The sequence below is a fragment of the Pseudoliparis swirei genome, chromosome 18, assembly GCF_029220125.1.
Source record: "Pseudoliparis swirei isolate HS2019 ecotype Mariana Trench chromosome 18, NWPU_hadal_v1, whole genome shotgun sequence".
Taxonomy (NCBI): Eukaryota; Metazoa; Chordata; class Actinopteri; order Perciformes; family Liparidae; genus Pseudoliparis; species Pseudoliparis swirei.
Window position 1 is genome coordinate 10,372,970 of NC_079405.1, and position 27,991 is coordinate 10,400,960.

The 27,991-nt window shown below is 42.8% G+C and overlaps 1 protein-coding gene across 1 annotated transcript; it reads left to right on the plus strand.

Moving 5' to 3' along the window:
• Positions 1-1,186: 1,186 nt before the first annotated feature.
• On the plus strand, positions 1,187-27,595 carry LOC130208002 (zinc finger E-box-binding homeobox 2-like). Its single transcript, XM_056436832.1, has 8 exons — positions 1,187-1,471; positions 19,450-19,728; positions 21,700-21,909; positions 22,552-22,745; positions 22,854-22,965; positions 23,173-24,689; positions 24,874-25,057; positions 25,356-27,595. The coding sequence occupies exons 1-8, from the start codon at positions 1,411-1,413 to the stop codon at positions 25,982-25,984; spliced, it is 3,186 nt and encodes a 1,061-aa protein (XP_056292807.1). The 5' UTR covers positions 1,187-1,410; the 3' UTR covers positions 25,985-27,595.
• Positions 27,596-27,991: the final 396 nt, after the last annotated feature.

Sequence of the window (27,991 nt, forward strand, 5' to 3'; positions counted from 1 at the left end):
TAAGAAGTACTATATATTTTTTCCTACTAAACTGATATATTATATATAAATAATATAATATATGCTAGATTGTGTTAAATATCATTAATGTAATACTTTAAAGACGATATGCAATTGTGTAGTGGCTTTTTAAACTAGTTAATATGCTTTGATAGTGTATGTTAACACCTACTATTGTATAATTATAATCTGGCCTTCTCTTTGTGAGGGATTTGGGTTTTCTATTGAATCCTCGCGCCTCTAAGAACTCCTTGCAGGTAATCGGTCTTTCACTTCTCTAATCTGTTTCACAGTGTCAGTTCCCTCGTGTGTTTACTCCGCTCACACCCGACAGCAGGACACATTATGCGCCGTGAGGAGCTACCCGGCTCGCCTTTATTATCTCGCAGAGTTAGGAGGAGGTGGGGGGCCCCTAGAAAGCCAAGGTGGGGGTCCTGAACGCTGCGCCAGAGTTTTATTTCGGATGTTTTTTTCAGTTGCAAAACAGATTACGGTCCAGGTTGCAACACAAAGGGCCGTCAATGCACCACTTCCTACAGCCATCCAGGGGTGAATGGTGCGCAGGACGGGGTCCACTCCAGGGTACTCGAGCGCAGGTGCGACGCGCATAACAGTCAAGCCATAAAACATGAGGGGGGGGGGGAGTGGGGGGGGGACACATACCTGGCCCATTAACATGCAGTTACTGTCAGCTATTCGTGGTGAAAAAATGTATAACAACATGGAGTTAACAGCCTCATTTGCACCTCGTCAAGCATCTTATAAGGAAACAAGTTAAGACGCGTGGACTCAGTTACAAGTATGGAGGAACATTTTTTTTAAATTTTAAACACGGATAAAAAACTATATCAACTCCGGCATCAACAAGTAGATGACGCGCCATTCATCGATCTCTGTCCGTTCCTTGTCATATCTTCTAAATAATGTCCCAGATTCAACTGTAGACTAATTACCCAGAAGCAATGCGTAATAACGTTTTATTTTGGCGATACATGGAAGAAAAGTAGAGTCGTGCGTGTTCCTATATGAAGATGGAGACAACCCGGGACGCGCTGGCACACCGGGGCTCTCGGGTCCCCTCTCTGTAAAGGAGTTGCAGTAATGTTGTGTCAAAGTATATAACGGCGTTATAACTGGTGGGCTTTGTGAGCAGGTCGGCGTGGACTACTTTGTAAAGGAGGGAGGAAGGTGCACGTCCGCGATGCCAAGACTGACCTCAGGGCCAACCTCTGCTGCATGACATCACTCCGCCTCACGGGCTCGGAGTTCCATCAAGGTCTGAGTCTCCCGCTGTGACCGAAGGCGATGCCTCATCATCATTCATTCTCAGGCGGGCTCTCGGGGCAAACGCACACTCGCGCCGCTCCCCGGACAACTTAAACACCGTAACGACCGGCGACGTAAAGCGGTATGATGACGGAAGAGAGCAGGGGCAAGCGGAGGAAACAAGCCAATCCCAGGAGGAACCGAGGTAAGGAAGCGTGCGGCGCGGAAACAAAAGTTTCGAGAAGTTGGATCGGAGATGCAGCGGACGGAGAAGCCCTCGCGCGGACCGAGAGGGCTCGCTCCACAGTGGGTCCACAGACTGATACTTATTGTGTGATGACTACACAGCAGGTTGACTATATAGATTCATGTTTCATCATCTTTTTTGCGTCCACGACTTGTCAATTGCAGGGCTCATTGATACTTTCTTTTTCATTGTCAGGTTGCATTCACTGGGATTATTCTATACCTGTACACACACACACACATACACACACACATGCACACACATTTTTGAAATAAAAGCACACAACCGGTGGAGATTTTCGTGACCCTCTGTATATTTTATACACCTGAAAAAGTCTTTTTTGGGAGTCAATTGTAAATAATCATTTATTTAGAAGTACCACTAGTGTTTGAAACTTTTCGTGGGACCAGCTTTTGATTTGATTATTTTTAACGAACATCTTTTTGTCAAGCAACTGTCATTGTTTACTCCTCAATGACTTGTTCCTCTCGTGTAGACTTTAGTTGTGTGGCTTCACCTGCTCAGAGGCTTTCCAGGGTCTTGTTCCCTCACTATCTTCTGCTATGATGTCCTGCTATGCAACCGGATTTAGCTCAAAGTTTTCTTTAGTTTGATTCTGTTTCATGAACATTTGTAAATAGAAAGTCGACTGCAGAAGTAATGAGAAGTTACCCCGAGGCTTTTCTTGAACTTCATGAAATGAAAAACATTTCTTAACGTAAAAAACCCTTCAAAACCTAGATAGAAAGTGTTTGTATTATTAGCTAATTTATTTTGTCGATCTAGTTCTTCTATCATAAATATGGGTTTAAAGGTTTTAAAATGCATTTATTTAAATCAGCCCTTCATGTGCCTGTGGACTAATTTCTTCAGCACATTTTGTCTTTTTTTTATATGATAACCTCCCCGAGAATTAATGAAAGGCGTTAGATGTCCGTAAAGCTTTAGATAATGAGAGGAGCATCGAGGCAGAATGCAGAATTATTATTGTTCAACATGCATCAGGCTGTGCCTTGCCTGCTTGTTTGCTTTTTGTTTGTTTGTTTGGCTCTGAACTCACAAACAGAAGTTAGGGTACACACATCTGTGCATGGATGCAAATGTACACATTTGTTCTTCTACCCTGCTGATGAGGAATGAACATTTATGTCAGAGTCAAATCCCCAAATAAACACAAGTGATCCACAACACGCTTATGTTAGCCTACATTGAACTTGCAACCCCCTTTTTAAATTACTTCATGCAAACCTAAACTTAAATCCCTAAAATCAAACAAACCTTTTTCTAATAGTACTGTTTTTTTGGATGATGTGTCTCGCTGCTTCAACATTGTTGTGTAATGCAGGTAAAGCCATGAGCTTTCTTTAACAAACCTAACTATTCCTCCAACGCAAACATCGTTGTACATTCACAAAAACACATAATCCCGTTGGTTTATAGTTTATCTACTGCTTTCGAAAAAAATAAGCTTTTTTTGCTATGCTATAGGATATGTTGTCTTTAAAAACGTACAAAAGCACACCAACGCAAACATCACTGGCTTTAATGTGACATCTTACAAAACATGCAGAGGACCACCGCCATAAGCCTTTTGTGTGTGTTCACTATTTAGTTTATTAGTTTGCTGTAAGTGTTTCCTCATTTTATTCAGAGAGGTGTGAAGCTCAAACCAGAGTGTCCCCAGGGTGAGAAACTTCACTCGCTGCCTGGCATATAGTTGTGTGTGCATGCGTACACACACACACACACACAAACACACACACACACACACAAACACACACACACACACACAAACACACTCACCTTTGACTGTCACGTAGCAGTTTGTCGACCGACTTCAATCTACTTGACAGATCAGGACCGTCACACTAGCGTGAAAGTTATCAGCGAACAGGCACACTTACTGACAAGGACCTGTCACTTATTAGAGCAGCTGGGGCCTCAGAGGACAGATAGACATCGCCTCTCGTCCCTTTCCAGTAACTTCGACCAATTAATGATGTGTTTTCAAAGCGAATGTAAGGAAAAAATGTTTATCGAAGAATCCAAAAAACAGTAAAAAGTCAAATTAGACTGTTATATAAATATATTCCCCAGTAAGTTCAAGTGACTTTTTACCCTAAATTGAACAAAGGACGAGTTAGTAAATCTGCACGCATGTGTGCCTGCGCTGATGAAGTGCTTTCACATTACAAACATGTTTGTTTTACATTCGCCAGTGCACGTTTAAAGTCTTTGTGAGTGAGACCGTGTTGCGTGTGCATCCACGTGTTGCGTGTGCAACCCCGTGTCAGGGTATAAATGTGTGTCTGAAAACTCTGTGTTGGATTTGGAATGTGCCGGGCTGGAGGCGGCTTTGCGAGGAGGGAGTTAAAGGTCCTTGATAAAACCAAATGAATTTGGCAGGCCCAACTCATAAGACAGCGATTTGGGGATCCCTTCCAAACCAGAAGAAAGAGAGAGAAAAGCACAGGCTGGCTTTTTCTCTCTCTCCTAGGCGCCTATTGATTATGTCTCTGTCTCCCCCAATAAAACTGTCAATGTTCACCCATCTTAAGTAACGTGAGGAAATTACTACCCTTCGTTCCTGGCAGATTGAAAACAGCCCTGAGACAAAGGGAGGGGAAACATATCCATTTGAAACGATGCACCGTATTTACTGGCTGTGAGTGAGATATTTGAGTTTCAAAGAGTGTGAATTCATTAGCTGAGCAATGATAGCCACCGGTTCAACATCCCCCCTTCAGGCCTGAATACACAGTCAGTTGAACTGATGATATCTGACTGAATTCATCCCATGCTCAACTGTACTTCCACTTTTTTTTTTAACTCTAAAAGGACTGTATCATAAATAAAGGAGATGATTTATCTATTTCCCTCAAATAATATGCTACGATTATTCCATTTTTCATTCCTGCAATTGAAATAAAACTTTAACGAAGCAACCCTTTATAACTCTTACTGATTTTCACGACAGCCGTGTTGGTGCAGAGGCAACGGCGAAGACTTTTAAAATGTCATTTAATTTAAAGTCTTCTGCTGTGTTGTGTGCAGGCTTTCCCTTTGACTCCATCTCAGCAGGCATCCTCCGACATGCGATGAGACTCATTCAAACCCTTGTTCTTGAATGAGATATAGGTTTGCATTTTATGAGCACCCTCACAAACATATTGAGTCCCGTTGCCTTGCGCTTCATGTTTTGTAACTCCCTAAAAAAAAAAAAAAACTCGCTGTGTTTTTGAGTTGATGTGTCTTTTTAAGAGAGAGAGTTCTCTCTCCATGTTTCCCTCATTCCCTTTTTCTCGTTTTTCTTCTTTTTTCAAGTGCCAATTTATTTAAACTCCTTTCCCCTTTTCTTCTTTCTCCTTCATTGATTTCCAAACCCCAGTCTTTGTATGCAGCTGGGCCCCAGCTGTGTGTCTGTGACTGTATGTGTGCGCATGTGTGTTTGTGTGGGTTTTTCTGGCACAGTGCTGCCACAGTGAGCATAGCACACTGTACACAAAGGACTTGAGCAGCACACACAAAAATTACACAAAATAAAAGGGAGAGAAAAGGCGAAAGAGAGAGAATGAGTGGGGGGGACATTTGAATGTGAAGGACTGAAGCGTTGGTGTACAGTACATAGAGCGGAGGGGCCGGGCCCCATTGGACTGGGCCTACTTTAAGGGCAGATGTATCGGCGCTCTGCGATGAGGGGTGGGGAGAGCGAGACAGCAATGAAGATCCCAGGCACCACAGTTTATTACCAGGACTCTTCAAGGGGCTCAGCTCAGGCGTCAGAACCAGTGGGTGGGAGGGACAGTGGAGGAAGAAAGGAGAAGAGGAACACCGAGCTGGGGAACTGACGGGGTTGACAGGGCTGGAGACAGTTCCTCGGCGTCAGAAGACAAGAGATGGAGGGGCTGAGGGGGTAGAGACAGAAGAGACGGCCGGGCGACAGATTGTGGGAGAATAAGTGCTTCCTCATTTGTTCTTTAATGTTCCCACAGCGCCAAATGTCACAGATTTCTCCCATCCCAGCTCTCTGTGTGTGTGTTGCCAGATCTGCACAGCAGTAATGGGGAATCCCTTGATTGAGTCCCTCTGGTATTTTTCCACGTTTATTTGATTATTGCTCTGTGCGATGTTTCAGATGTAGCCACAGCAGTCCCATGTCTGACTGTACATTCCTGCCGCGTGGCTGCCGCACTGTTGATCCACTCGAGGAGGAATTATTTGGAACGTTTTCAGTGCCATTGCAGGATTAATGCACGCAGAGGGGGTTTTCCGCCATGTTTGCTGCACATGGCTCTTTGGAGTTGGAGGATTTCGTTTGTCAAGATGTTACAGCGAACAAACAGTCATGATGTGATCTCTTAGTAGATGAAGATCGAATCCATGTTGGCTCAATGGTGAACCCACGTCTTCATTATACACTTGAGCGTGTGTCTAAGGATCACACTCCATCACACTTAGGATCACGCTTATAGCCACGGAGCTCATGAGGTGTCCTGTAGATGCCTGCGTTCGTGCACTTTTCACACTTTCAACACTGTATTTTTTGTGGCTTCTCACACACACGCTGTAAAAGATTTCCATCTCTATTTATCGCATCAAAGGCTTTTTATCTGATAAGGTTCACATGCTGTGTGTAGTTTGATGTTGCAAATTGATCCCTTTTGATTCTCCACACCAGCCATTTGAAGCTCTAAGACACATTCTTTGTCGTTGCTTTGGCAAGAGTCGTCGTCATTAAGTCTATTTGCGGGTCTTCCTTTTGTGCCCGGGTCTTGTGTGTTTCACATGCTGCACATGAAAGAGGTTAAATCTATCCAGATAGGCAGGCTCTCGGCACTGAATTTATAGATATGTGCTGTTTTATCACACCTCAAATTAAATGTGGAAACCCTGCTTCAGCTGTCATGTATTACAAGGCCCAGATGGGTGGCAGAGAGCGAGAGAGGACAGGAAGACAAAGAGACAGGGAGAGAGAAAGAGAGAGAAATAGAGAAAAAGAGAGAGAGATAGAGAGAAAGAAAGAAAGAGGCAGACCTGCTCAGCTGGCTGAGAGTGTGCTGCCAGTGAAGGGGTTTGATAAGGCAGAGCAGCAGGTTGTAAAAGGAACAGTTTGATATGTGGCGTGTGTCGAGCGTCATTTGTTGAGGATCAGCCTTTATCACCAGAGAGGACAGAAGACCTCAGACCGGCTTGTGTTTTTGGTGTCATCAGTTTAACACTCTTTATTTGTGTAGACACGCTTCTCATCTCTTTTCTGTCTCTCGTGCTTTAAAAAAAATCTCTCACCAAGTCCAAGTCCAATGGTTTTCATGTTTAAATGCCAAAAATGAGTTAGTTTTTCTTAATCTCGTGCATCTGTTTTTTCACTTACCATTAGCACAACAAACCGCTGTAACACACTATAAATACTGGGGAGCTCAATAGCTGTAGCAAAAGAAAATTAAATTAAAATGTTACGCTGCGCACTGAATTCACTATCTGATGAGTGACTAACAAAGGGATTTTGTTTCTAAAGACCAGAGCGCAGCGATGGAGAGATGAAACATGTGCTCTCATTGGCTGGAGTGAGCGATATGGATAGATTTGTCTTTCACTGTATGTAGTTTCATGATACCATTTATGTCGTGATGCATTACAATTTCTTATAAAACAATTTTTTGAAATGTCTCGGGAATAAAATAATTTGACAACAGTGCGACAAATGATTATTATTTAATTGATTAATCTGTATATAATTTATGTTTGATAAATTTATTCAATGTTGAGTTAATGAAATGTAAGTTTGACAACCTGATCACATGGTCTATGGGGAGTAACCCACTGCGTCTCACAGTTATAAAGAAGCTCTTTGGCTTCTGAGGGAGGCTTATAGAACGCAAAGTAGCGACATTTTGTTGAATAATGTCCAACTATTCGCTCGGCCTGTGTAACACGGGTATCTGTGCATCGCCACGGGTCTTAAGCAGATGTGCGATACCTCTGGCTCACACACAAACTTACTAAGTGTTGAACTGAAGCTGTTCGTGCAAAAGTGGCAAAGTGATCTCAGAAGTCTGACGTCATGTGATATTTAAACAAGAGTTTAAATTGTTAAAGTGTCGCCTGCTGAAAACCAAAAGTACAGGCAAGCTTTTTGTACCTTAACGGTGAAGATATACACGGCTGGATAGGAACAGGAGGATCTGAAACCCTTGTGGTGACAAGTATTTTATTTAGTTTGAATGAATGTAAGCATAATGAACGATACCAACATGTATAATTATTGTTATGTTTAAAACAGCCCATCTTTTGTTCAAATTATTAAACGAAATGAATGTTGTTATTCCAATCAAATAAGCCAAAAAGGTTTTTATGAATTCCTTTGTTTGTTAACATTTGTTGTACTTGAGTCACGCCGTGTGCCATTGTTTTTTATAACGTGCCGTTTGTGCTCCATATCAAGTGATCATGTGATCATGGTTCTTAGGCATATGAATAAATTCCAAAAACATAAATCGTACACGTTCCCAGAGCCAGGGGGGGGGGGGGGGGCTGTCCAAAAAAGAACTATTTGATTCCATTTACAGTGATAATAAACAGATTAAAGCAGCAAATCCTGAAGTTTGAGAATATGGAACCAGCCAATATTTTTCATTTTTGCTTGATGAATTACTTTAATTGTTGAAAGACGAATGTTCTATTGAACGAGTTAATACGCTGCAGACTCTAAACCAGATAAATACACATCGACACGTCCACGCAACATTCTGCTATATCTCTGTATTAACCTGCTCTGTCCTCCATCACTTAAAACTCTGACATTTATTATTATTATCTTTATTTAAAGGGGACCATGTACAGTTAAAACATACATGTCACCATTTGATGCACTGTAACCAGAATGTAGCTTCAGCTAATTTGCATCCGTAGTCCCTTAACAGACCTTACAACATAAAACAATAACATAGGATAAAATCTACACAATGCAAAATTACAATACAGCACAATAAAATGAAGAAAAACATACTATTTAAAAGCAAGTATTAAAAACCATTCAAAGTAACTAATACACCCTATTAAAAGTAAGTAATAAGAACCATTAAAAACAATTAATACAAGTCATAATAAATGGAGTTCAGCGCTGACCAGACAACAAGAAAGTCCTGGGAGAGGTCAGCCAGCCGACTCCCCCTCCCTCCCTCTGTCTCCCTGTACCTGTGATCACCTGGCACCACCTTTATCTGCACAGCCCACTCACACACACACACACACACACACACACACACACACACACACACACGTTACCTGGAAGGGAGTGAACGCATTCCATGCTCCACTGATCTTCAGACCCACCTGTAACGGTCGAGGCTTTATGTCTTATATTCTAAACACATCTCTATCTGTCCAACTCTTTTTCTCCGTGTCTCTTGCTGGCGGCGCTTGATTGCAACACGTTTCCACCAGACACTTTTAGAGACCGTGAAGGCATTGCACTGTCAAGTTTCACTGAGGCAATACATGTGTTCAAGTCAGTTACGTTAATACCAGATAGAAAAACATCTTATTGGCACAAGGAGTGAACATGTGAGAGTTTTCCAAAGTAATCAGAAAGACATTTTTGGTAATGGTTTATGCCTTCAAACACGCAGGTCAAAGGATGTTGATGTTTGCTGATTGCGTGCAATATGACATCTGCAAAATGTATCTCTGGTAGCTCAGGTATGATAAAGAACAGGATCCATAAACAGGAAGTATGTTGAGCTCGAAAGGAAGCAATGTGAAGAATATCAGTGGTCCACTTCATCATTTATCACTCAGTCACAATCTAGTAAATAGTCTTATCTCATCTTTTGAAAATAATTTGTCATGCTACGTGACAGGTTATCATGTTTTTGTCGGCATTGCAATACGACAAAACCTGGGGAGGTTTTTAATTAAAAAGGCCAGTCACTAATAAAAGAAAATGAATAGGCAAGGAGAACAAAAACAAAACGTTCTGAACTTGCACGGATTCAATTTCTTTTTCCTCCTCGGCTATGCGGTCGACTTCGGTACCTCGGGGAAACAGGGCAGTTATGATTATACAGTGCATGTGTCCAGCATGCAGAAGGGATGGAAGGGGAAGTATAAGTCATAAGGCGGCCTGGCAGCATATCAGAGGGAGGTAACGTCATCTAAATGATACAAGTAAGAGGTAGGTGTGAATGTGTCCAGGCCTGATATTGGGACAGGGCTCTGAATTTCAGACACACAGATCTTGAAGGTTGACTTTATTGTCTTTAAAAAAAAACTTTCCTTCCAATATTTGGATCTTTTTCTGGCTCTCATCTGTTGCCTGTCTTTCTTCTTCTCTCCCTCTTTGTGTGACTCTCTCTGACTGTTTCATTGTTCGGTCTTCTCCTCTTCCTCTCTCCTCGCTTTGATTCCTCTTTATCTCCTCTTCTGTCTCAACTCCTTCACCTTCCATGCAGCCCATACTCTCTCTCTCATTTTCTCCATTCTTCATACTTCTTTCTCCCGCTCTCCGTCCATCTATCCATCCTCGGCTCCTCGAGTCCTGTACGGTCGCCGTCGTGCCCCCACCCCGTCTCTCCCCGAGCACCTCCCCTGTCCCACTGACACCACACACTGCTCCCATCCCCCGAAAACCACTTCAAACAGCCAGCGCCATCAAAGCCCACAGTCAGTCAGCCAGGCAGCCAGTCAGCCAGCCTTCTGCTTCGACTTAAAATTACTGTCGTCCCAGTCGCAAGGCTGCTTTCCTCTTCTGATACACATCAAAGATCCTCTTAAACTCCCGAAGTTTGCTTTTTAAACCTTTCTTCTTGTTGAGTCTTTTTTTATATATACATTATTTTGCTGGCTGAGGTTTCTCTCTCTTTCTCTTTCTCTCTCTCTCTCCCTCTTCTTGCCATCACTTTTTTTTCTCCAACTGGGCCAGGTCAGTAATGACATGCACACACTCTCGTGTGCGGTTCTGCTGTCTTTGCATTTTTCTCCATAACTTTAATTAGTTTCTTTTTTTTTCAAGGCGTTGGTTCAGGCGCCACATTCACAGCACACACATTCTCTCTCTCTCTCTCTCTCTCACACACACACACACACACACCCACGCACAGTGCACCGAGCCGTAACTAACATGCATACAGATGTGTGTAAATTAATATGCAATATGACTCATACGTCTTCCTAATCAGAACTTCAAACCCACAACAACAAAAAGTTTAATAGCCTAGTGTGTGTTCCTCTTTGTGTTGCTTGCATTTCTGTATGAGAGAGAGAGAATGGGCGCAGAACATTTACGAAAGTAAGACAAAGAGAGAAAGAGAGAGAGAAAGAGAGAGAGGATGGTGTGTGCAGACATGGGAGGGGCGATTCAGAGAGAGACAAAGAAAATAGATGCAGAGTGACACATTAGAAAGGCATCTTTTCTATGTTTCAAAGGCGTGGAGGTCACATGTGGTCACTTGAAATGTTCTGGTGCATCATGATCTGGAGGATGTAATGTCGACACACGCCAGAGGATGGCGCCCCGTCTGTAGGTTAACCAGGCAGGAACTGGCTGCATGCTCTCTTTCACGGGCTGTGCCATTTAAAAGGACATTTGTCATTGTAAAACAACGTATATTTAGATACAGTTACATGCCACACTTTCTAGTTCCACCGAATGAGTTGTCCAGCAGCTGTGGATGAAAGTCTGCTGATGTCTTTTTCAGATCTGTAATGGTTGAATTGATGTTGCTGCACTGCATATGTAGTGAATACCTTCCCATGGTCGGCTCTGATCTTTTTATAACTTAACGTGGGTTTCTCAGAATAGCTTTATCTTTTGTTTGAAATCAGCTTTAAGTGGTTAGATTAAGACACTTTGGGATTTTATGCAATACATTGTCTTTTTCAAGAACACCACATCACGGTTAACACCTCCAACAGATCTTATCCACAGGCGCTTGAAGTCAGTGGGATACCAGGCATATTTGTTTTACCCTCAAAACAAATCTCCCGTCGTGAGTAACTGAAAGTTACAGCTCGGGTTGAACTAACCAAATCCCACATTGTATAGCTGTTAAGCTCAAAGAGAAGTTTTATTTAGCATGCACCCCTATTAAAAAACTTCAGAACCTTTGTGCTCCGTCAGAGAATGTTTTAATATTCAAAAGGAGCCACTATTGTGTGGTTTCTTGCGCCAACGTACAAAATAAAGAGCCACATCACAAAGCTGGAACGGTCCCTGAGCATTTTCATGTGTAAAGAAAAAAAGAGGGAAAACAAATTTGGAAGTGGGGGAGACAGGGGTATTTATAGAGTGGTGTGAGAGTCTCTGCAATGACAGGAGCCTAATGAAGTGCAGTTTGGGTTTTGATTCACAGTGCGGTGAGTCCGTGGGTCCCTGTGTGACCGTTCCTGCATTCCAGCACCGATCCCTCGCTACACGGAAACCAGCGCGGGCCACAGGAGGAGGCGCAGGGCCAACTCCAAATGAACGTGTTCACTCTAACCCAGCTAACCTTTCTCATCAACATCAGTCCTGCACACGGGGCTCGCTGGCTCTGAGCTCAGACAGGGCGACACGAAGGTTTTGGTACAAGCTCTCACACAGGAGAGCAGTAGAGATGAGTAGGCACCTCAAGGTGTCACTGCTGGTGAGTCATTGGCTCAGCAAATGAGTCCAATGACTCACTTCAGCGTGACATAGTGGAGGGAAGTCCAGAATGATATCTAGAGTGTTTTTTGTTTTATCTTTCGTAGCACAGTGGAACTTGTATTAGCCTACGTGTGACTTTATTACAGATGTGAAATAAGGAAGTGAGAAGAAGACAATGAATGAGATCCGAGGCTGTGAGTGATCATCATTTCAGCGACTGGTGTGGGTGTCGTTTTTTTTCTTCTTCTACGACTGAAAATATTGATATTTTATGATTTATAAAAAATATATAAAAACGTTCTATAGGCTACAAGTTCTAACAACAGACTAATACAATATTCTTCTTTCCACTGTATTACTGGTGAGAACACTTTGTAAGCTGCCCACAAAGTAAAAGAAAACTAACGCTGAAAGACACACGCATCTACTTTGAAGGTGAAAGGCCAGTGTTGAAATACGGCACTGTTCTTTTGACGAATGTCCCTGTGGTGGTCGACAGGACAGGTGAACACGACGGCGAACATGTAGGCGGCAGCTCACAGGAAACCTCCGGAGGAAGAAGACAAGCAACCGCAAGGGCTCTTTGCACACCTCTTCTCTCACACCTTGCCTCATTTGTGCAAAGAGAAAAAAATTACTGCTGCACCTTTTTGCATAAAAAGTGTATTTTGTGAAAGATAAGCTAATTACCCAGCGACGGTTTCATCGCCTCTTTAAGCCCTTCTATACCTGTGAGCAATGTAAAGCTATTCTTCTGGGGGCCGTTGTCAACTCTGTGAAAGTTGAAATCTTTAAAGGCTACGGAAATATATCATAGATGTCTCGAGGCGACTCGCCACAATCTAAGAATACATAGCTGGGGGGATGAAAGTATGTGAGTAGCCTGTTTCTCCGTCTTCTTCACATCGCCTCTCCATGTGTGTCAATAGCTGCAGTTCAGTTTGGTGAACCTTTAGTCACAGTGGTCTCCCCGTTCCACCGGCACGTCTATGTATATGCACCTTCTTGGTGTGCTTGGTTTAGGCGTTCACACGTTATTTGGAACTCCTTTCCTGTCCATGTTCACTCTAAATAATGATTTATTTACTCTCTGAAAAGCAAAAACACACACAGGCCAGCATCGCTCTTTGAGTTGTGTTTTGAATCGCAAAACAATAGACATGGTAAAAATAAAACCCCACATGTTTGGCAAATTATTCCTTTCAAATAAGTATATGTATACAGTATATCTATATTATTCTGCAGTCATCATGAAGTCAATTCACACAAGCAAAGATGCTTCAGTATACGCATGGTTAAAGTGCAAATATGAGTGGGAGGAGAGTCAACTTATCAGATGTAAAAACAAATACATTTGAGTGTAGGACTGACTGAGGATGAGGAGAAGTCCCCATCCTCACGACAGTTTCATCACGAGGTAGATTAGCGTGCCCTGCACGGCCTGCAGTAAGTTACCGCTTATGTATTTGTTTGGAAGTTTTTCTATATTTGCTGTCGGTTTAATCTCTTGAAGTCACACGAGCAGATGCGGTGCACTGTTTGATGCAGTGACGCCTGATGTCGATAGAGAATAACAGATCAGTGATTCTGATGTCATTCCTTTTTCAGATGCCTGCGCCCTTTCCAGAGCGTCCGTGGCAGCTGCACACAACCCCACACACGGCGCTGTCTTCGGGGGCTGTGCTTTGAGTCGCATCATCTCCTCTGAAATCGTACTCACGCATGTGAATAATGAAACGTACGCTCAGTCGCACTTCAAGCGCAACTCGATGACAAATCAACTTTGTGAGTGCGGTATCAGTGAATAGCTCGGTGGCTTGGAAGCTAATAAAATGCCGAAATAAATTCTGTGTTTGTGTCACAGGGGCCCTTACTTGAACAGAATCGTTAAAAGCTGCAGTGAACAAAGGCACAAAAAGTTCCATCGCGGTATTCGGAGACAGTTTTAAAGATCGCCGCTTCCTGTAGGCTACGGAGTTGCGCCGCAGTTGTGCACACGCTTGTCTTCTTGGAGCCTTTATCAATGTGAGGAAATTGGCTGGGTGTTTATTCCTTGAGCCGATTGTTCTGCGCGGCTCCGAATGTTTCAAAGTGCAGATGTTGCCACTGGGCTGCACATTCTGTGGTGGTGATCTAAATGCTCTGACAGGGTGGTGTCTCCTAATGAGCGGGACATCTACAAAGGCACAGAGCCGTGACTCTGCTGCCATGGCTCCACATGGGCTCTAACTTTTCCATCTCTGACTGCTTTTCAGATATTCATGGGGTCACACACACACACACACACACACGCACACACACACACACAGACACACACATGCATCTCGTTGGTGTTTGATCATGCAGCAGCAGCCCGGTCTTGATCCCCATGTGTGCCCACAATACAAGTCGCGTTTGTTTGTTTTTCTGTATTTCTCCGTACCCTAGTTAGTGTGTGTTACGGGAATTTCCCTAGCGTGTTTTTCACAGTCCAACATCAGTTGGAGGATTTGTGTCAGGGACAGTTTGACACTGTCGCTTTTTGTCTCTTTCTCTTCTCTAATTCCTCACTCCTCTGTCTTTCTTTTATCTCTCTTTTTTTCTCCATCACTATTTGTTCTCACTCTCCGTGCAGTTCATGCAGCGTTGTGCAGCGTTCCTCATGCACTGGTGTCTCTGCACCTCCGTCTAATTCACACCCCCTTTCTCGAACGAACACACCACAGCTCTGTGTACTGAACACACGGCAAGAATGCAAAATATCACACTGCGGCATACATCACATTCAAGCATCTCCTCCTCCACACCAAGATGACCTTTACAATCCCCATCACACTGTCACGGTTTCAGTCTCATTTATTCTCGCCTGCAGCCATTTGCAAAAAAAATAATTCTTCTTTTTCTTTTGTGGTTCGCTGCCACTCAAAAAAGAAATGACTGTCATCAATTGAACTCGAACTTGAATTTTCAACTTTGACTTTCATATTAATGTGTTTGTGGTTATTTTCGCCATCATTGGACAAGAATGTTTGCACTTCCTCTTCCCCGGCAGCAGAGATGCAATACAAGTGCAGCAACACATCACATTCCTCTTGGTTAACATGTAGAATGTTGTCATGGGGAAGACAGTGTGTTCATTATGTATTTGGTGCATGGGCAATGACACAGTTATATAAAAAAAACAAAAAAAACAATTGGCACATTGTGTCACTGTTGTTAGGTCAAACCAGAGAGCCGAGGTCCCAACGTCTGAAGGAACCACCACCTTAGAGAGAGTGTGAGTTGCTGATGGGGAGATCAGGTGGGCGGTGTTAGTTCTTGGTTGTGTTCCTCGCCTGACTCATTCTACAAACGTCAGACAGCAGTTATGAATAAGAAAGCTGTCAGAGAGAGAGAATGTTGTTCATGTTGGTTTTTCTGCGATATATTTAAGGGTGGGTCATTATTGGCATGATTGTGGATTTATCTCGCCTCAGAACTTCTCTCACAGGTAAAATGATAACACGCACAACTTCCTGCGCTGGCTTTGTGTAGCGTGTGGGTGTCCGTGACCCTCGTGGTCATTTATTGAGTTCAAAATAGCAAGTGTTGGGTTTCTTTTGACACCTGTAACACCAGAACATTTCTACCAGCATGAGATACGGATTAGAACAGGCACTACAACCACATAATTTAGATTTTATTTTATATAAACAATTGACGAACAAATGGTTTTATTTGCTTCTGAGTTGTAAGACCTACATTTTGTATTGTGTGAAATGTATCAGATAATAATGTGACAATATGTCAAATGAAGATCTACCTAGATTTCAATAACTCTTAAAAAGTGATTTTTTTTAACACTTTAAAGACACATGAAAATGAGAAGTTACAACCGTAAAAAAACCTAGAAAAATATCTTTAAATTCCCTACTTGATTTTATTTTATATGTTTATTTAAAGGTAGTTTAATGCACATGGTGTGTGGTTCTAATTTGTGTACATAACTAAATCTGTACTTTAAGGACCCATTTAATTCAGACACAGTATTTCTGACCCAGTGAACAAGTGTATTAGAAAAACTACTATTTATTGGGTCGTTTTTATCTAATGCGAGAAATGACAATCTAATAATGATTGTTATATGTAGCGATCTAAGAATCAACCGAACGGGAACGATTACGTCGTGTGGTAAATTGGGCCTGGCCTCGTCGGTTGCCTTAAAAACCAAAAGAAACAAACAAGGTAATTTCTCGGTAATTATTCTGTGTTTACCATTTAGCCACATAATTACTAAGTCAATACCAGATCACATGTGTGCGTCGTAAAATAAACTGCAGTTTAGCTTAGTTTTGCTGTACAGTAGATGCCCTCTGGAATATAAACAGTGAATCTGTCTGTGCTGTTGTGAGCCAGTGCAACAAGTATCTCTTCACTTATCTTATTCGGCTCTGTTTCTGTTGTTGTTGCGGTTGTTTTTTTACTGTAGTTGTGTCAAGATTTTCTCAGTCGGTATATGTGCGTATGAACATATTTAGAACCACTGCACATGATCATTTTGTTTCTCTTCAGATGAGACTCAAGATGGATCACAAGCGCGAAGACAACAAGAACAGGGTTGTATTTTCTCCCGAGGCCTCCGTAGAACAGAAGACTTCCTTCTGGCAAGCAGACCGCCGGTCTTAGAATATAAGTCACCGTCAACCGGGGAAAGCGACAGATGAAAATAATGCTGCAGTGTTCGATCTGAACACCGTTGTTGTCAAACCATCAGAAACAGCCCTCCAGCAGAGCGAGCGAGCGGCATGATGCAGCACAGTCGGGTGACCGCTCTCTGGATATGAGTCACGCTCTTCCCACACACACTACCGTGCATGCACACAACAGCAGTGCACTGTTTTCTACTGAGCTCTGCTTTGTGTTTTCGGATTTTCAGCATCTTCAAACAAATTACACATTTGGAAAACTCTCGCACAGTGCATGGATTCATTACTCTTTTGAACCCTTGACGTACAATATCTATTTGCAGGCAATCCCGAACCTCCTGCGATGTTCAAAGATGTCGCTGTCCTGCTCCAGCAACATTTTTTAGAAAGAGCAATTCGAAGGATGCAGTCGCTATCCAGATAAATAAATCAATGTGCCCGATAACAAAAGCCATCCCGTCGCGGTGCCGCTTTAATGACAGCACATGTAGGCTCAGTGTCAATCACTGTCACAGGAGAGGGGAATTAAAGCCAATTCGATGCTAATCCGGACCAGATTTTTCTCTTTTTAGGCCCGGAGGTATTTCCTATCAACCCAGAAAAGTGATAGGTCGACCTCAACTACATCATAACACTTCATAGCTGTCTGTTGTAGGGAAACACATTTGATGACCAATTTCACCCCCCATAAGAGCAAGTCATCCCTCCCGTGTTAGTAGCAGCTTGGATGAATCAGAGTGTTTTCTATGAGCTAACTTCTTACAGAGGTGTAATAAAGTCTTGATGATACAAGCAAATATGTGTTGCACTTAGCTAACACACTCATCATGAGAGTGTGTGTGTACATCAAGTGTTTTGGGTGTGTGTGGGGCGCCCCATCGGCTGCACTGGGCCCCCTTTTGCTCTTTCAGTCACATCGTGAGTGTTTGTGTATGTGTGTGTGTGTGTCATCTAGATGCAAAGTAGACAACATAGATTTGCAGAAATGTCTTCGGCGGTGTAGAACGGTCTCTGGAATTTGTCACTGTGAGCTGTGGGCCGTGACTGAATGTGCCGAAAGCAAAATACTCTTCAATTATATTGCGTCCACCAGCCAGTAAGGGTGTGTTTGGAACGGTTCTCACACAAATGATAATCTTTCCAGAGTGACTGCGTGTTGTTTTGACAGTTTAATGAATACACTTTGTGTTTTGGGAAATGAAATGAGCCATGAAACCTTATTTTCACTGTGATCTAAAGAAAAGAGGACAAAGAGGGAAATGTATTGAAGATAATAAGAAGCATGACCACGTTGTTTCGTGGTCTTTGTCGGAGGCTCATCAGAAACCTTATTTTCAAAACAACAAGAAAAAGAAGAATTGGCTCTCTGTGTGTTGGCGCAGTCCGACAGTTTGGCTTCCTCCAATGATATATTCTTAAATTGTCCATTACTCGGTGGTGATTAGATATTGCCAATCAGGGAGAGGAAAACATAGAGTCTTCAAAAAGAGTCTTGGAAATAAGAGCCTACAGCTGAAATCCCATGCATGTGTTTGTGATTGTCATTTATTGTCTTTGCCATGGGAAAAAGTAATTCGCCTTTCCAGTTGTGCTGCATTCTGGGTACCGAGGGTACACTTTTAAATTACAATATGTTACGTATCTTTTCTCCGTACTGCTGCTCTACATCCCAGCCTGTTGCACATTTAGATGTGCATTTGTCTACTCTAATTGTGTCAAATAAGGTTGGTTGATGAAGAATTTGTTTTTAATTTCAAGAGCTATTACACATAAAAACACTTTCAGTTCCAAAAAACATCTGACCGTTGGAGACAAAGAAAACTGAATGCTAAATGTTGCACTGTACAATAATACTAAGATTAAAATAAACTTTATTCCACAGGATTGATCAGCAAGATTACACCTCGACAAGTTTGTTTTGGTCGTGATTGTGATCAAATGATTCATTGATTAAATGCATTTTTTTAAATGTCATTTTTTAAGTTTTCAGGAAAGCCACACACTCTGTCTGAAGTAATACGTTTTGTGGCCATAGCTCAGTGAAATATTAGAAAAATCCTAACTTGGTTTGGAACCCTCTTTTCACAATTCTGGATCTCCTTTGCACACAATGTGTATGTTGCATGCTGAGCGCGTCTGCTTTGATCCCAACCGCACATCCAGCCACACAAAGACATTTATAAAATCTCATGATAAGAAACATATTGAACAACTTCACATGAGGACAATCTCATTCCTCCTGCTTACAAAGGAACAACACTGAAGTATTAACACTCAAAACAATTTTATAATTTACAAAACATTTGTGTCTTTTTCCGCTGTTTGGTTTCAGTTACTTGCGTCATATTTAAATGATGTAGCATTGTCTCTGAGTTGCTTTGGTCATAATCTATAGCTAAAATAAAAGGAAAACTCAGAGATGCATTTTGAATCATGTCCAAAAATAATGAATATATATCTAAACACCACACAATAATATTTGGATGTAGATTAAAGAAACGCATTTGTGATCAGTGATTTCCAAAATATTTAAAAATACAATATATTCTGTATGAGCATACTTGGCATTCAAACAGGACTTGTCAACATGAGTCTCTTTTGTCTCCCCTAAAAGGTGTCTTTTTTTTCTGTCTGTGTCCTCCTCACAGTGGATGCTGAGCCAGTGAGTTCACTGGGATCTGAGGGGGAGGATGAGCTGGGCCTGTGGAGCCTGGAGCCCCAGGACTGCCAGGACAAGACCAGCTTGACGCCGAGCGAGGGCACGGAGGAGCCCGCTAGTCCTGCTCGCTCCACGCGGCCGCACAGCCTCAGCCCCGGCAGCAGGAGCTACTGGCCGCAGGAGGAGCAGGAGGCCGAGGCCGCAGAAGACGCCACCGGCGCATCTGCCGCTGACAGGGAGGCAGACCAGGAACCTCTGAGGATGTTCTGTAAGTTCTCAACAAAGCGGAACACGTTTGCACTTTCAAGTCGAGTCTTTGTTTTCTAAACGGTTTCTGAAGAACGAAGGCCGGGACAAGAAAAGTGTATAAAGGGTCAGATATGGAACTCAGAGGTGGAAAGAAGAGCCTAATCAAATATTTTACTCAAGTACAAATACTGTCACTTTTTTATAAAAATTAAAGGAAAAGTACTTCAGTAAAAATGTGCTTCAGTAAAAGTAAAAAGGAACATTACTGTGTTACATTACAGGGATATATTTATACTACTGGTATATATTTATACTACTGGTAAATTAAAGAGTAGGCTATAAAATAGAGTGCATTAAATGTCAATATACAAAGTAGAACACCATCATCAACCATTCAACAGACCGGTACTCTGCAGTCTGGCCGTACAACTGATTATCAATCACATATCAAATGTAAATATACAAGTGTCTTCCTCAGGGCAGCTTCTTCACTGCTGCTGTATCTCCTTTCTTCTGTTCCATTCTCCCACCGTTTATCAGGAATTTTTCTGAGACTTAAAAAAAAATCTGTAACAGATGTCACTTTAAATGTAGCAAAGTACAATTATTGTGATAAAAACTAGGCTACTTATTTCAACTTAAAATTCCTCAAAAAAGTTCAAATAGCCTACACATAAATTGTATAGACTGCTGTGTAGGACCCCCCTTTATGTGCAGGATAAACATATGTAGTGTTTTTCTGATGCAAGACCCCGGCAGTCTGATGACGCCCCTCACAGCCCTCTAGACACACCTTGGTTTCAGCTCCTTGTGAAACTATGTCTTCCCTACAAGCTCTTCCTTCCCCCCCCCCCCCCCTCGCTCTTCTCTTTGAAAAATGCAGCCTTCTGAAAGCATGACAAAAGAACTCATCCCACACAATGTCACAATATTTCCATGCATCAAAGAGGTGACGTTACGGTACTGAAATCAGCACTGCACGACGCGAGGCTTTCCCTTTTATTTAGGAGAGATCAAAGGCTCACGCGGCTGGCCTACTAACAATCACTTAGCTCCCTCGCCTCGTGTGATTTGGCCTCGCATGATGAAGGCAGAGCTGAGTTTTTACAACACTCAACCACACAGGCTCTTCCCTTCACCACGCAAAAAAACAGCTCAAAATATGCCAACATCTGCAAACATTTGAAAAATCTTCCTCAAAGTCCCCTATAAGCTGACAGGCTTGATTCATGATAGGAGGCGCCCTCTCTCTTCTTCTTCTTCACGTGGCTCTCTCTCTCCTCCTGCCCTCCTGTCACTGCACTCAAGGACATACATGAGAATGAATTCTTCGAGTCTCATATCTGGCTTTGAGACTCAAAGCTAGTTCCACAAATACATTGTTTTTACAGTCGGTCTTCAAGTAAAGAAGTTAGATCAATTAGATTCAGTTGCACACGGTCACTTTACGGTTCATCCCCACTCGCGCTGCACACGTGAATATTTGAGCAAGACATTCAATAATTTCATTTAACATATAGTTCATGAAATTGTAACAGCAGCAACGGTTCAACCTCACTGGCAAGAGAGCTTTAAAAATGTTGAATTCAAAAGGAGAGGTCATATAAGAATACTTTATAGTAAACTGTACTATAACGGGATATTGTTTATGGTCCTTTGTCTAGTCTGTGACAGTTTTTTTAATCTGTTTTTTTTGTTGGCATTGTATTTGTTTTCTGTGCTTTTCTGCCACCCTTGCTGCCTGAATATTATTATTAATAATAATATTAATTATACATTATTATATTTTAATGGGACTTAAATTAATTAAAGGAAAATATTAATTTATTACTCATATTTTCTTTCAAATGTAATAAAAAAAGAGTGTCCATGTATCAGAATTATGCTTTCACTTTTAAAAATAGCCTCCTAATTAATCTCTACTTATAAATAAACATATTTCCTATTATGTATAATTACAGTTCTTCTGCATCTTTTTCTGTGTTCGCAGGCAAGAACTCAGACTCCCAAAATGGGTTGGAGGACCTGGCCCATTATAGATTTCTGGCCCAGTTGAGGAAGGCCTCTACCTCAGCCAGTCTCTTGGACCACCTGAACCACAATGGCACGGCAGCGGTGTACCACCCAGGAAGCAGTCACGAGGAGCTGCCACCTGCCATCTGGTCACCAGGCGCTCAGCACCGCTCACCCGAGGGAGCAGGTAGGCCGATGAGGGGGCAGCGGCTATGATGAAGAGGAGGAAGTCAACAAGTCTGAAGTTACTGCTTTTGAGCCAGGCAGCATGTCAGCTGCAATATCAATTATACAGTACATATCAGATGTGTAGGCTAATGTTATTCAGTGAAAATGAAAAAGAAAGTGCTTTTAACACATCAGCTCATGAGCCGCTCGTGGTTCAACAAAGGGCCTTCGAGAGGACGACGCAGTTTACACGTCCATGTTCATGCAATTAATTCATGTAACAGCGCATACTGTCCCGCAATTTTTATATTTTTCTTGTGGTTCAACATTTTATATCACGTATATCAAGTAAATATAAAAGCCATGTCATAATGTAATCGTCAAGAGTAAAATATCATGTAAAAAAATATGTACGAAATAGATTTACTTGAGGAAATTAATAAAAGAGGTTCAACCATATACAATATAACTCTTCACACAAATAGCTACAATTACGATGTCATTTTACGATAGTTTCAGGCATGTAGGCAACATACCTAATCAATACTTTGTTGCATGTACCTTTAAATAGTAATCTTACCAAATACGTGAATGTACTACATATGATACATACTATGTGTTGTGGTCTTTAAAACAAATGTCAACTCTCTCTGGACTCTAGATGCAGGCAGGACCGAGCAGGCATGTCCATTTTGCCACAGAATGTATCAGCGAGGACCCTCTTTGAGGGACCACATCAAGTACTGCCAGGAGAGGGATGGGGGCCACATGGTCTGCCCGCTCTGTGGATACACTGCCACCCTTAGGGCGCAGATGGAGCGGCACCTGGCTTTTCATAACCAAGTGCAGGACAAGGTGAGGAACTTTACTGACATGATACAAGGGTCGTACTTGGTCGCACACTGCAATTCATCCCTAAATGTGTTGTATTATGAAACTAATGACATTGTCTCATCATCGTAGAGTGTCATCACTTTGGATCAAGGCATTGAGACCAGGAAGTTCAAATGTCTGCAGTGTGGGAAAGCATTCAAGTATAAACACCACCTCAAAGAGCATCTCCGCATCCACAGCGGTGAGACACAATAACATCAAAACAGATGTTTTCCACTGTATCACTAACCCTTACTTGTTGTGCCAGTTAGACAATTATTGTGTTGACAGGAAACAAGTTAAAATAATCCACGACAGCACAAGATAATTCTGAAACATGTTGAAGGTATTTTCAACCCAGTCTCGGCCTCTTGTGTCTAACGTGTCCCGCCTGCGTGTCATCCTTTAGGTGAGAAACCTTACGAGTGCTCCAACTGCAAGAAACGGTTCTCTCACTCTGGCTCCTACAGCTCCCACTTAAGCAGCAAAAAGTGCCTGAGTGGTGGAGGAAATGGAGGGGGAAACGCAGGAGGCGCCAGCGGTGCATTTAATGGACTTAGCCAAAGCCCCTACCACCACTCATTTCCAACATCTCCCTCTGCAGGTGTGGGCAGGAACAGTACTGACAAGGGCTCCCTGTTGGCTTCACAGACCCAAGATCTTACCGGGCTTCTATGTCGAGTCCCGGAGGATCCTCACCAGCTTTCCCTGCAGGACCCCAACCACAACCCCGCCAGAGCGTCAGACCTGGCTCGTCTTTGGGACCCCTCAACAGAGCTCTCTCTGAGGGCCAGTATCCTCAAAGGGACCACCCTGCTCCCTTATCTGCACTCTGGGACCAAGTTTGAACAGATGCTGCAGGAGATGCTTCACAGGGAGGTGAGGAAAGAGGAGGAGATGGACATAGGAGTAGGAGGAGCTGCAATGGAGGAAAGGAAGGTGATTTACAACGAAGGAGGGCCCGACAGGAAGGTGTCGCCTGACCGGAGACGAGAAGCAGGGAGGTCAGGTGAAGGGGAGAGAGGTGTGCTTGGGATGACGTGTCGTTGGTGCTCACATATTTTCCCCAATGTGGCGGTGCTCCTGCAGCACGAGCGCTACCTCTGCAAGATGAACCGAGAGGCGGTGGAGGCGCCCGAGGGACTCCGCAGCAAAGACCATCCCTTGCCACCGTTATTCTTCCCCAGATCTGCTCTCCAACTGGAGAACAGCAAACCGAGCGAAGTAGCCAACAAGTCTGGAAACAAATCCCCTTTGCAGAAGCCCAGTTGGCACTCTTTACCGCAGCAGCTTTTGGTGGCAATGTACTCCCCTCCACAGCCCCACCATGATGCCCCCTCCTCTCAGGCGTACTGCTCCGGCCAAGAAAAGGGAAGCCCAAACCAACCGATGAACCACTCCCCAGAGCTGTCATCGCCTCGGGTCAGAAGGAGGGTTCCCTCTTCAGGTTTCGGTTCTCCAGTGTGCCTGGACTTCCCCAGCTGCCCTCCTGAACTGGCCTCCACTCAGAACCTGGCCAGCAGCCCCTGGTCTGCACAGAACGAGCCTCTGGACCTCTCCCTGCCCAAGCAGCTCTCAGACCAGCAGGGGAGGAACAAAACTGTAAACGGCAACTCAGGCAGAAGAGAGAGGAGGGAGCACAGGACCCAGCAGCTCAGGAGACCGAGTCCGATGTCACACCTCTCCCTTCACCACCATCCGGCCTACAGTGGGGCCGGAGCTCATATGTTTCCAGGTTCCCTATATAATGGATTTCCTATCTTCAACCAGTCTGGTTTAGGGCTTTCAGGTCCTGATGGCAACACAGGGATTCCTTTCAGCCAGCAAGCTAGTAGCCCCGGGTTTCTCTCTCCTCTGGCTTACATGATGGATGCCGACGCAGAGGCGACCCTGAAGAAGCTCCACCAGGAGAGACAAGCTCTCATGGTGAGAACGGTTTCTCTTTTAAGTTGGTTTGAACTAATTATGGGTGTTTGCTGAACAACCTGAAAATGAATGCAGAAGCAGCAAGAAAAATACATTAAAATATGTGATCATTTTGCAAAGCGAATTTGTAGAATTAGAATTAGATTAAGCTAAATATATCGTGATTTTCATGTTTTCTCCGCAGGGTGAAGTGTTAAGCCACGGAGCTCTAGACTACCTTTCCCTCATGGATGAAGGACTGGAGGGAGAAGGGGGTCCCGGTAGGAAAAGACTGAAGAAGACCGACGAGGGGCTTTACGCTTGTGACATTTGTGAAAAAACCTTTCAGAAGAGCAGCTCTCTGCTCCGACACAAATACGAGCACACAGGTCTGCAAGATTTACACACAAGTTATATGCCGTTTCCTATCATTTATAAATAACTACAATACGTGTTCAAACATTTTTTTAATGGAATTATTTTGTATGCTGATTTGATTTCATACTGACAGATAGTGGTAGACAGATTTTTTTAACCTTTGAATAAAGGCAGGGTAGCTGTTTCCCCTTGTTTCCTTTTGTTGTGCTATATTATGATAATATACTCTCTATTTTATTTATTTATTGTAGTTTTAAAAAAATATATATATATAGAATATTATACACAATGTCTCTGCATTTATTCCAGGTAAGCGTCCTCACGAGTGCAAGATCTGCAACAAGGCCTTCAAGCATAAGCACCATCTGATTGAGCACAGCCGGCTGCACTCTGGAGAGAAACCCTACCAATGTGACAAGTGTGGCAAACGCTTCTCTCACTCCGGCTCATACTCACAGCACATGAACCACCGCTATGCCTACTGCAGCAAGGACCAGGATCCAGACCAAGACAACGAGGAAATGCCTTTCACCCCAGGGGCGGGCAGAAATATGGATGAGACCCCTCTGTCCATGGAGGACACTCAGACGGCGCACTCCTTCCTCAGCGATTCCAGTCTCGATGGAGCTGCAGAGGCCCTCAAAGAGGAAGAAGAAGATGAGGAAGAGGATAAAGACGTAGGGGTTAGTGATGGTCATGTGGAAAAGGCACTAGTGGGTTTGTCAGCGGTAGCGGAGGAGCTAGGAGGTCCCCCCACCCTCGGATCACCTAGAGCGGAGAATGGAGTGCAAAACGAGAGAAATGGTTATGATTTAGGAAACCACATTGACAAAGCAGAGAGACAGTTCTGGGACAGAGCCACTGAGGGCCAGAACAGAGACTTGGACAACTGTGAACTTAGCCTGGATTTAACAGAATTACCCAGAATAAAAATTTAAGATGTCTTCAACAAGCCAATACAATGCATATATTATCTATATATATATTAAGAATTTTTTGTACACTTTTTCTTTCATGTGTATATATATATATAAAACTGATTTTATTTTTAATGACGTGAGAAAATGCACAGAACTTCCAAAGCATAGAAGTGGATGAAGCCATACGAACAAACATATATGTGACAATACGAAGTATTTTATCATGCAAAATAGACTTAATGTACATACAGCGCCTTTTTTTTGTAATTGTTTTTGTTTGCCAGGACAGCTAAAACACATTTGGGTTGACTCATGTATCCAGATGTGGCATTGCATAAATCTCACTTTTTATTCGCTTGCTGCTGCTGACTGTTGCACAACCCATAAAGAAGAGGCCTTTGTATTTTTATGCCCAGGATCCAGTTGGATTTGCTTGAAAAATTGTGACTCGGTGAATGAAGGAAAGGATTGATTACAATAATAGGAATACATCTACTGTTACTTTAGCATGCCATTAAACTTAGAGATTAGATACAGTCATATCAATCAGATTTGCTTGATGCTCAGTTAGTATATTTATTATTGTGCAAGTAACATTCAATATCCTGTGGTATTATTTCATACAAACCCATACCTCTATTTTAAGAAATGAACAATAACGTGTAACATGTTTGACATGAAAATACAAGCATGCATGCATTGAGCTATTGAGGGCTTGAGCTTGTATGGACGTACTCCTTTGTATCATTTGTGCTGTGAAATAACAAGGTACAACCCCCTCATCTCTTCAGGGTCACTAAGGTGTTCAGTGGCTTTGAATTATCAGCAGTCATTTTTCACAGCAATTTTAGCAGTTGAGAGGAAGCGGTACAAAGAGGAAGAACTGGAAGGTGGTTGTTTATTTATTTTTTTAAACAAAAAGCAGAATGTAATGCTTTGCTACGGGACAGTGATTCCTGCATCTCTGTATGTTAAAGGGGGTAAAAAAAGAAAGTCGGTTTTGGGGGATGCTCCTTCGAATCAAAACGTGCACTGCCTCACTGTATCATAATCACAAAGAGCTGCTTCATTTCATCTGATGCGGAAATATCACCTATTTCCCGTTATAATTTACATGTGCCATCTTCTCACCGCCCCTGGAAACTAAAATAGGCCACACATTTAGGCTGCCTGTTGAGGTGTGGCGAGAGGGTCAAGACTCAGGACACAGACATCAGCTCATAACTTCCTCTTTCTCACTGCAGTGTGGTCGATGTGAAATGCGCCTCAGATGTACTCAAGACTGTGAGTAATCCGACAGAGCCTTGGTAAGACGAGATACGACGATGGTGCATGAGGTGTGACTAAACCTCGAGCATTAATGCATACCCTGCCTCTTTATGGTCATAATGTGTGTGTGTGTGTGACACGCCAACTGCCATCTTCGTCGTGCGTAGTTCCTTACCTGTTATTTCTGGGTCAACATTCCTCGGTTTACTTTCCCTCAGCGTCTGCACACTTCTTTTAAAATGTTGCAAGCAATGTTTGAAAAAATATATATTTTACTGGCACCCATGCAACTTTTGTATTCACTTTTTATATATGTTTTATAATGAATATAATAAAATTGTACATACCTTGTCACAATAATGTTGTACTTCATTAATGCTTCTTTTGAAATATTATCCACCATCAGCATTTTCTTGTGTTTGAAATAAAGGACTTTGTGCTGAAGCTTTACATAACTGTAAACATAAGATCATTCACATGAAATAGGTTGAAGTATTGAGTTATTTCAGAAGTTAAAAGCTTAAACTAATACGTAAACTGTGGCTTTTAAAAACAATGTGTAAACACAAACACATCGAGAAGCACAGGACAGTTCAGAGGCTCAGTTTCCATCACCACTCATGAGCTGCAGGCTGCTTTGCTTCACACACTTTTGTTTCCGTGGCTTCTTGTGTCTGTTTGCGTGATGACTCATCAGATGCGCTGCTGGGTGCCTGTCAATCTGTGGATGTGGCCGAGGCATGCAGGGGCCGAGCA

Bases quoted from the DNA above. Each gene is read 5' to 3' on its own strand.
- LOC130208002 (XM_056436832.1), top strand. From the start codon at position 1,411: ATGATGACGGAAGAGAGCAGGGGCAAGCGGAGGAAACAAGCCAATCCC. The intron at 19,729-21,699 runs GTAAGTTCTCAA...CTGTGTTCGCAG, and splicing joins GGAACCTCTGAGGATGTTCT to GCAAGAACTCAGACTCCCAA. The intron at 25,058-25,355 runs GTCTGCAAGATT...CATTTATTCCAG, and splicing joins ACACAAATACGAGCACACAG to GTAAGCGTCCTCACGAGTGC.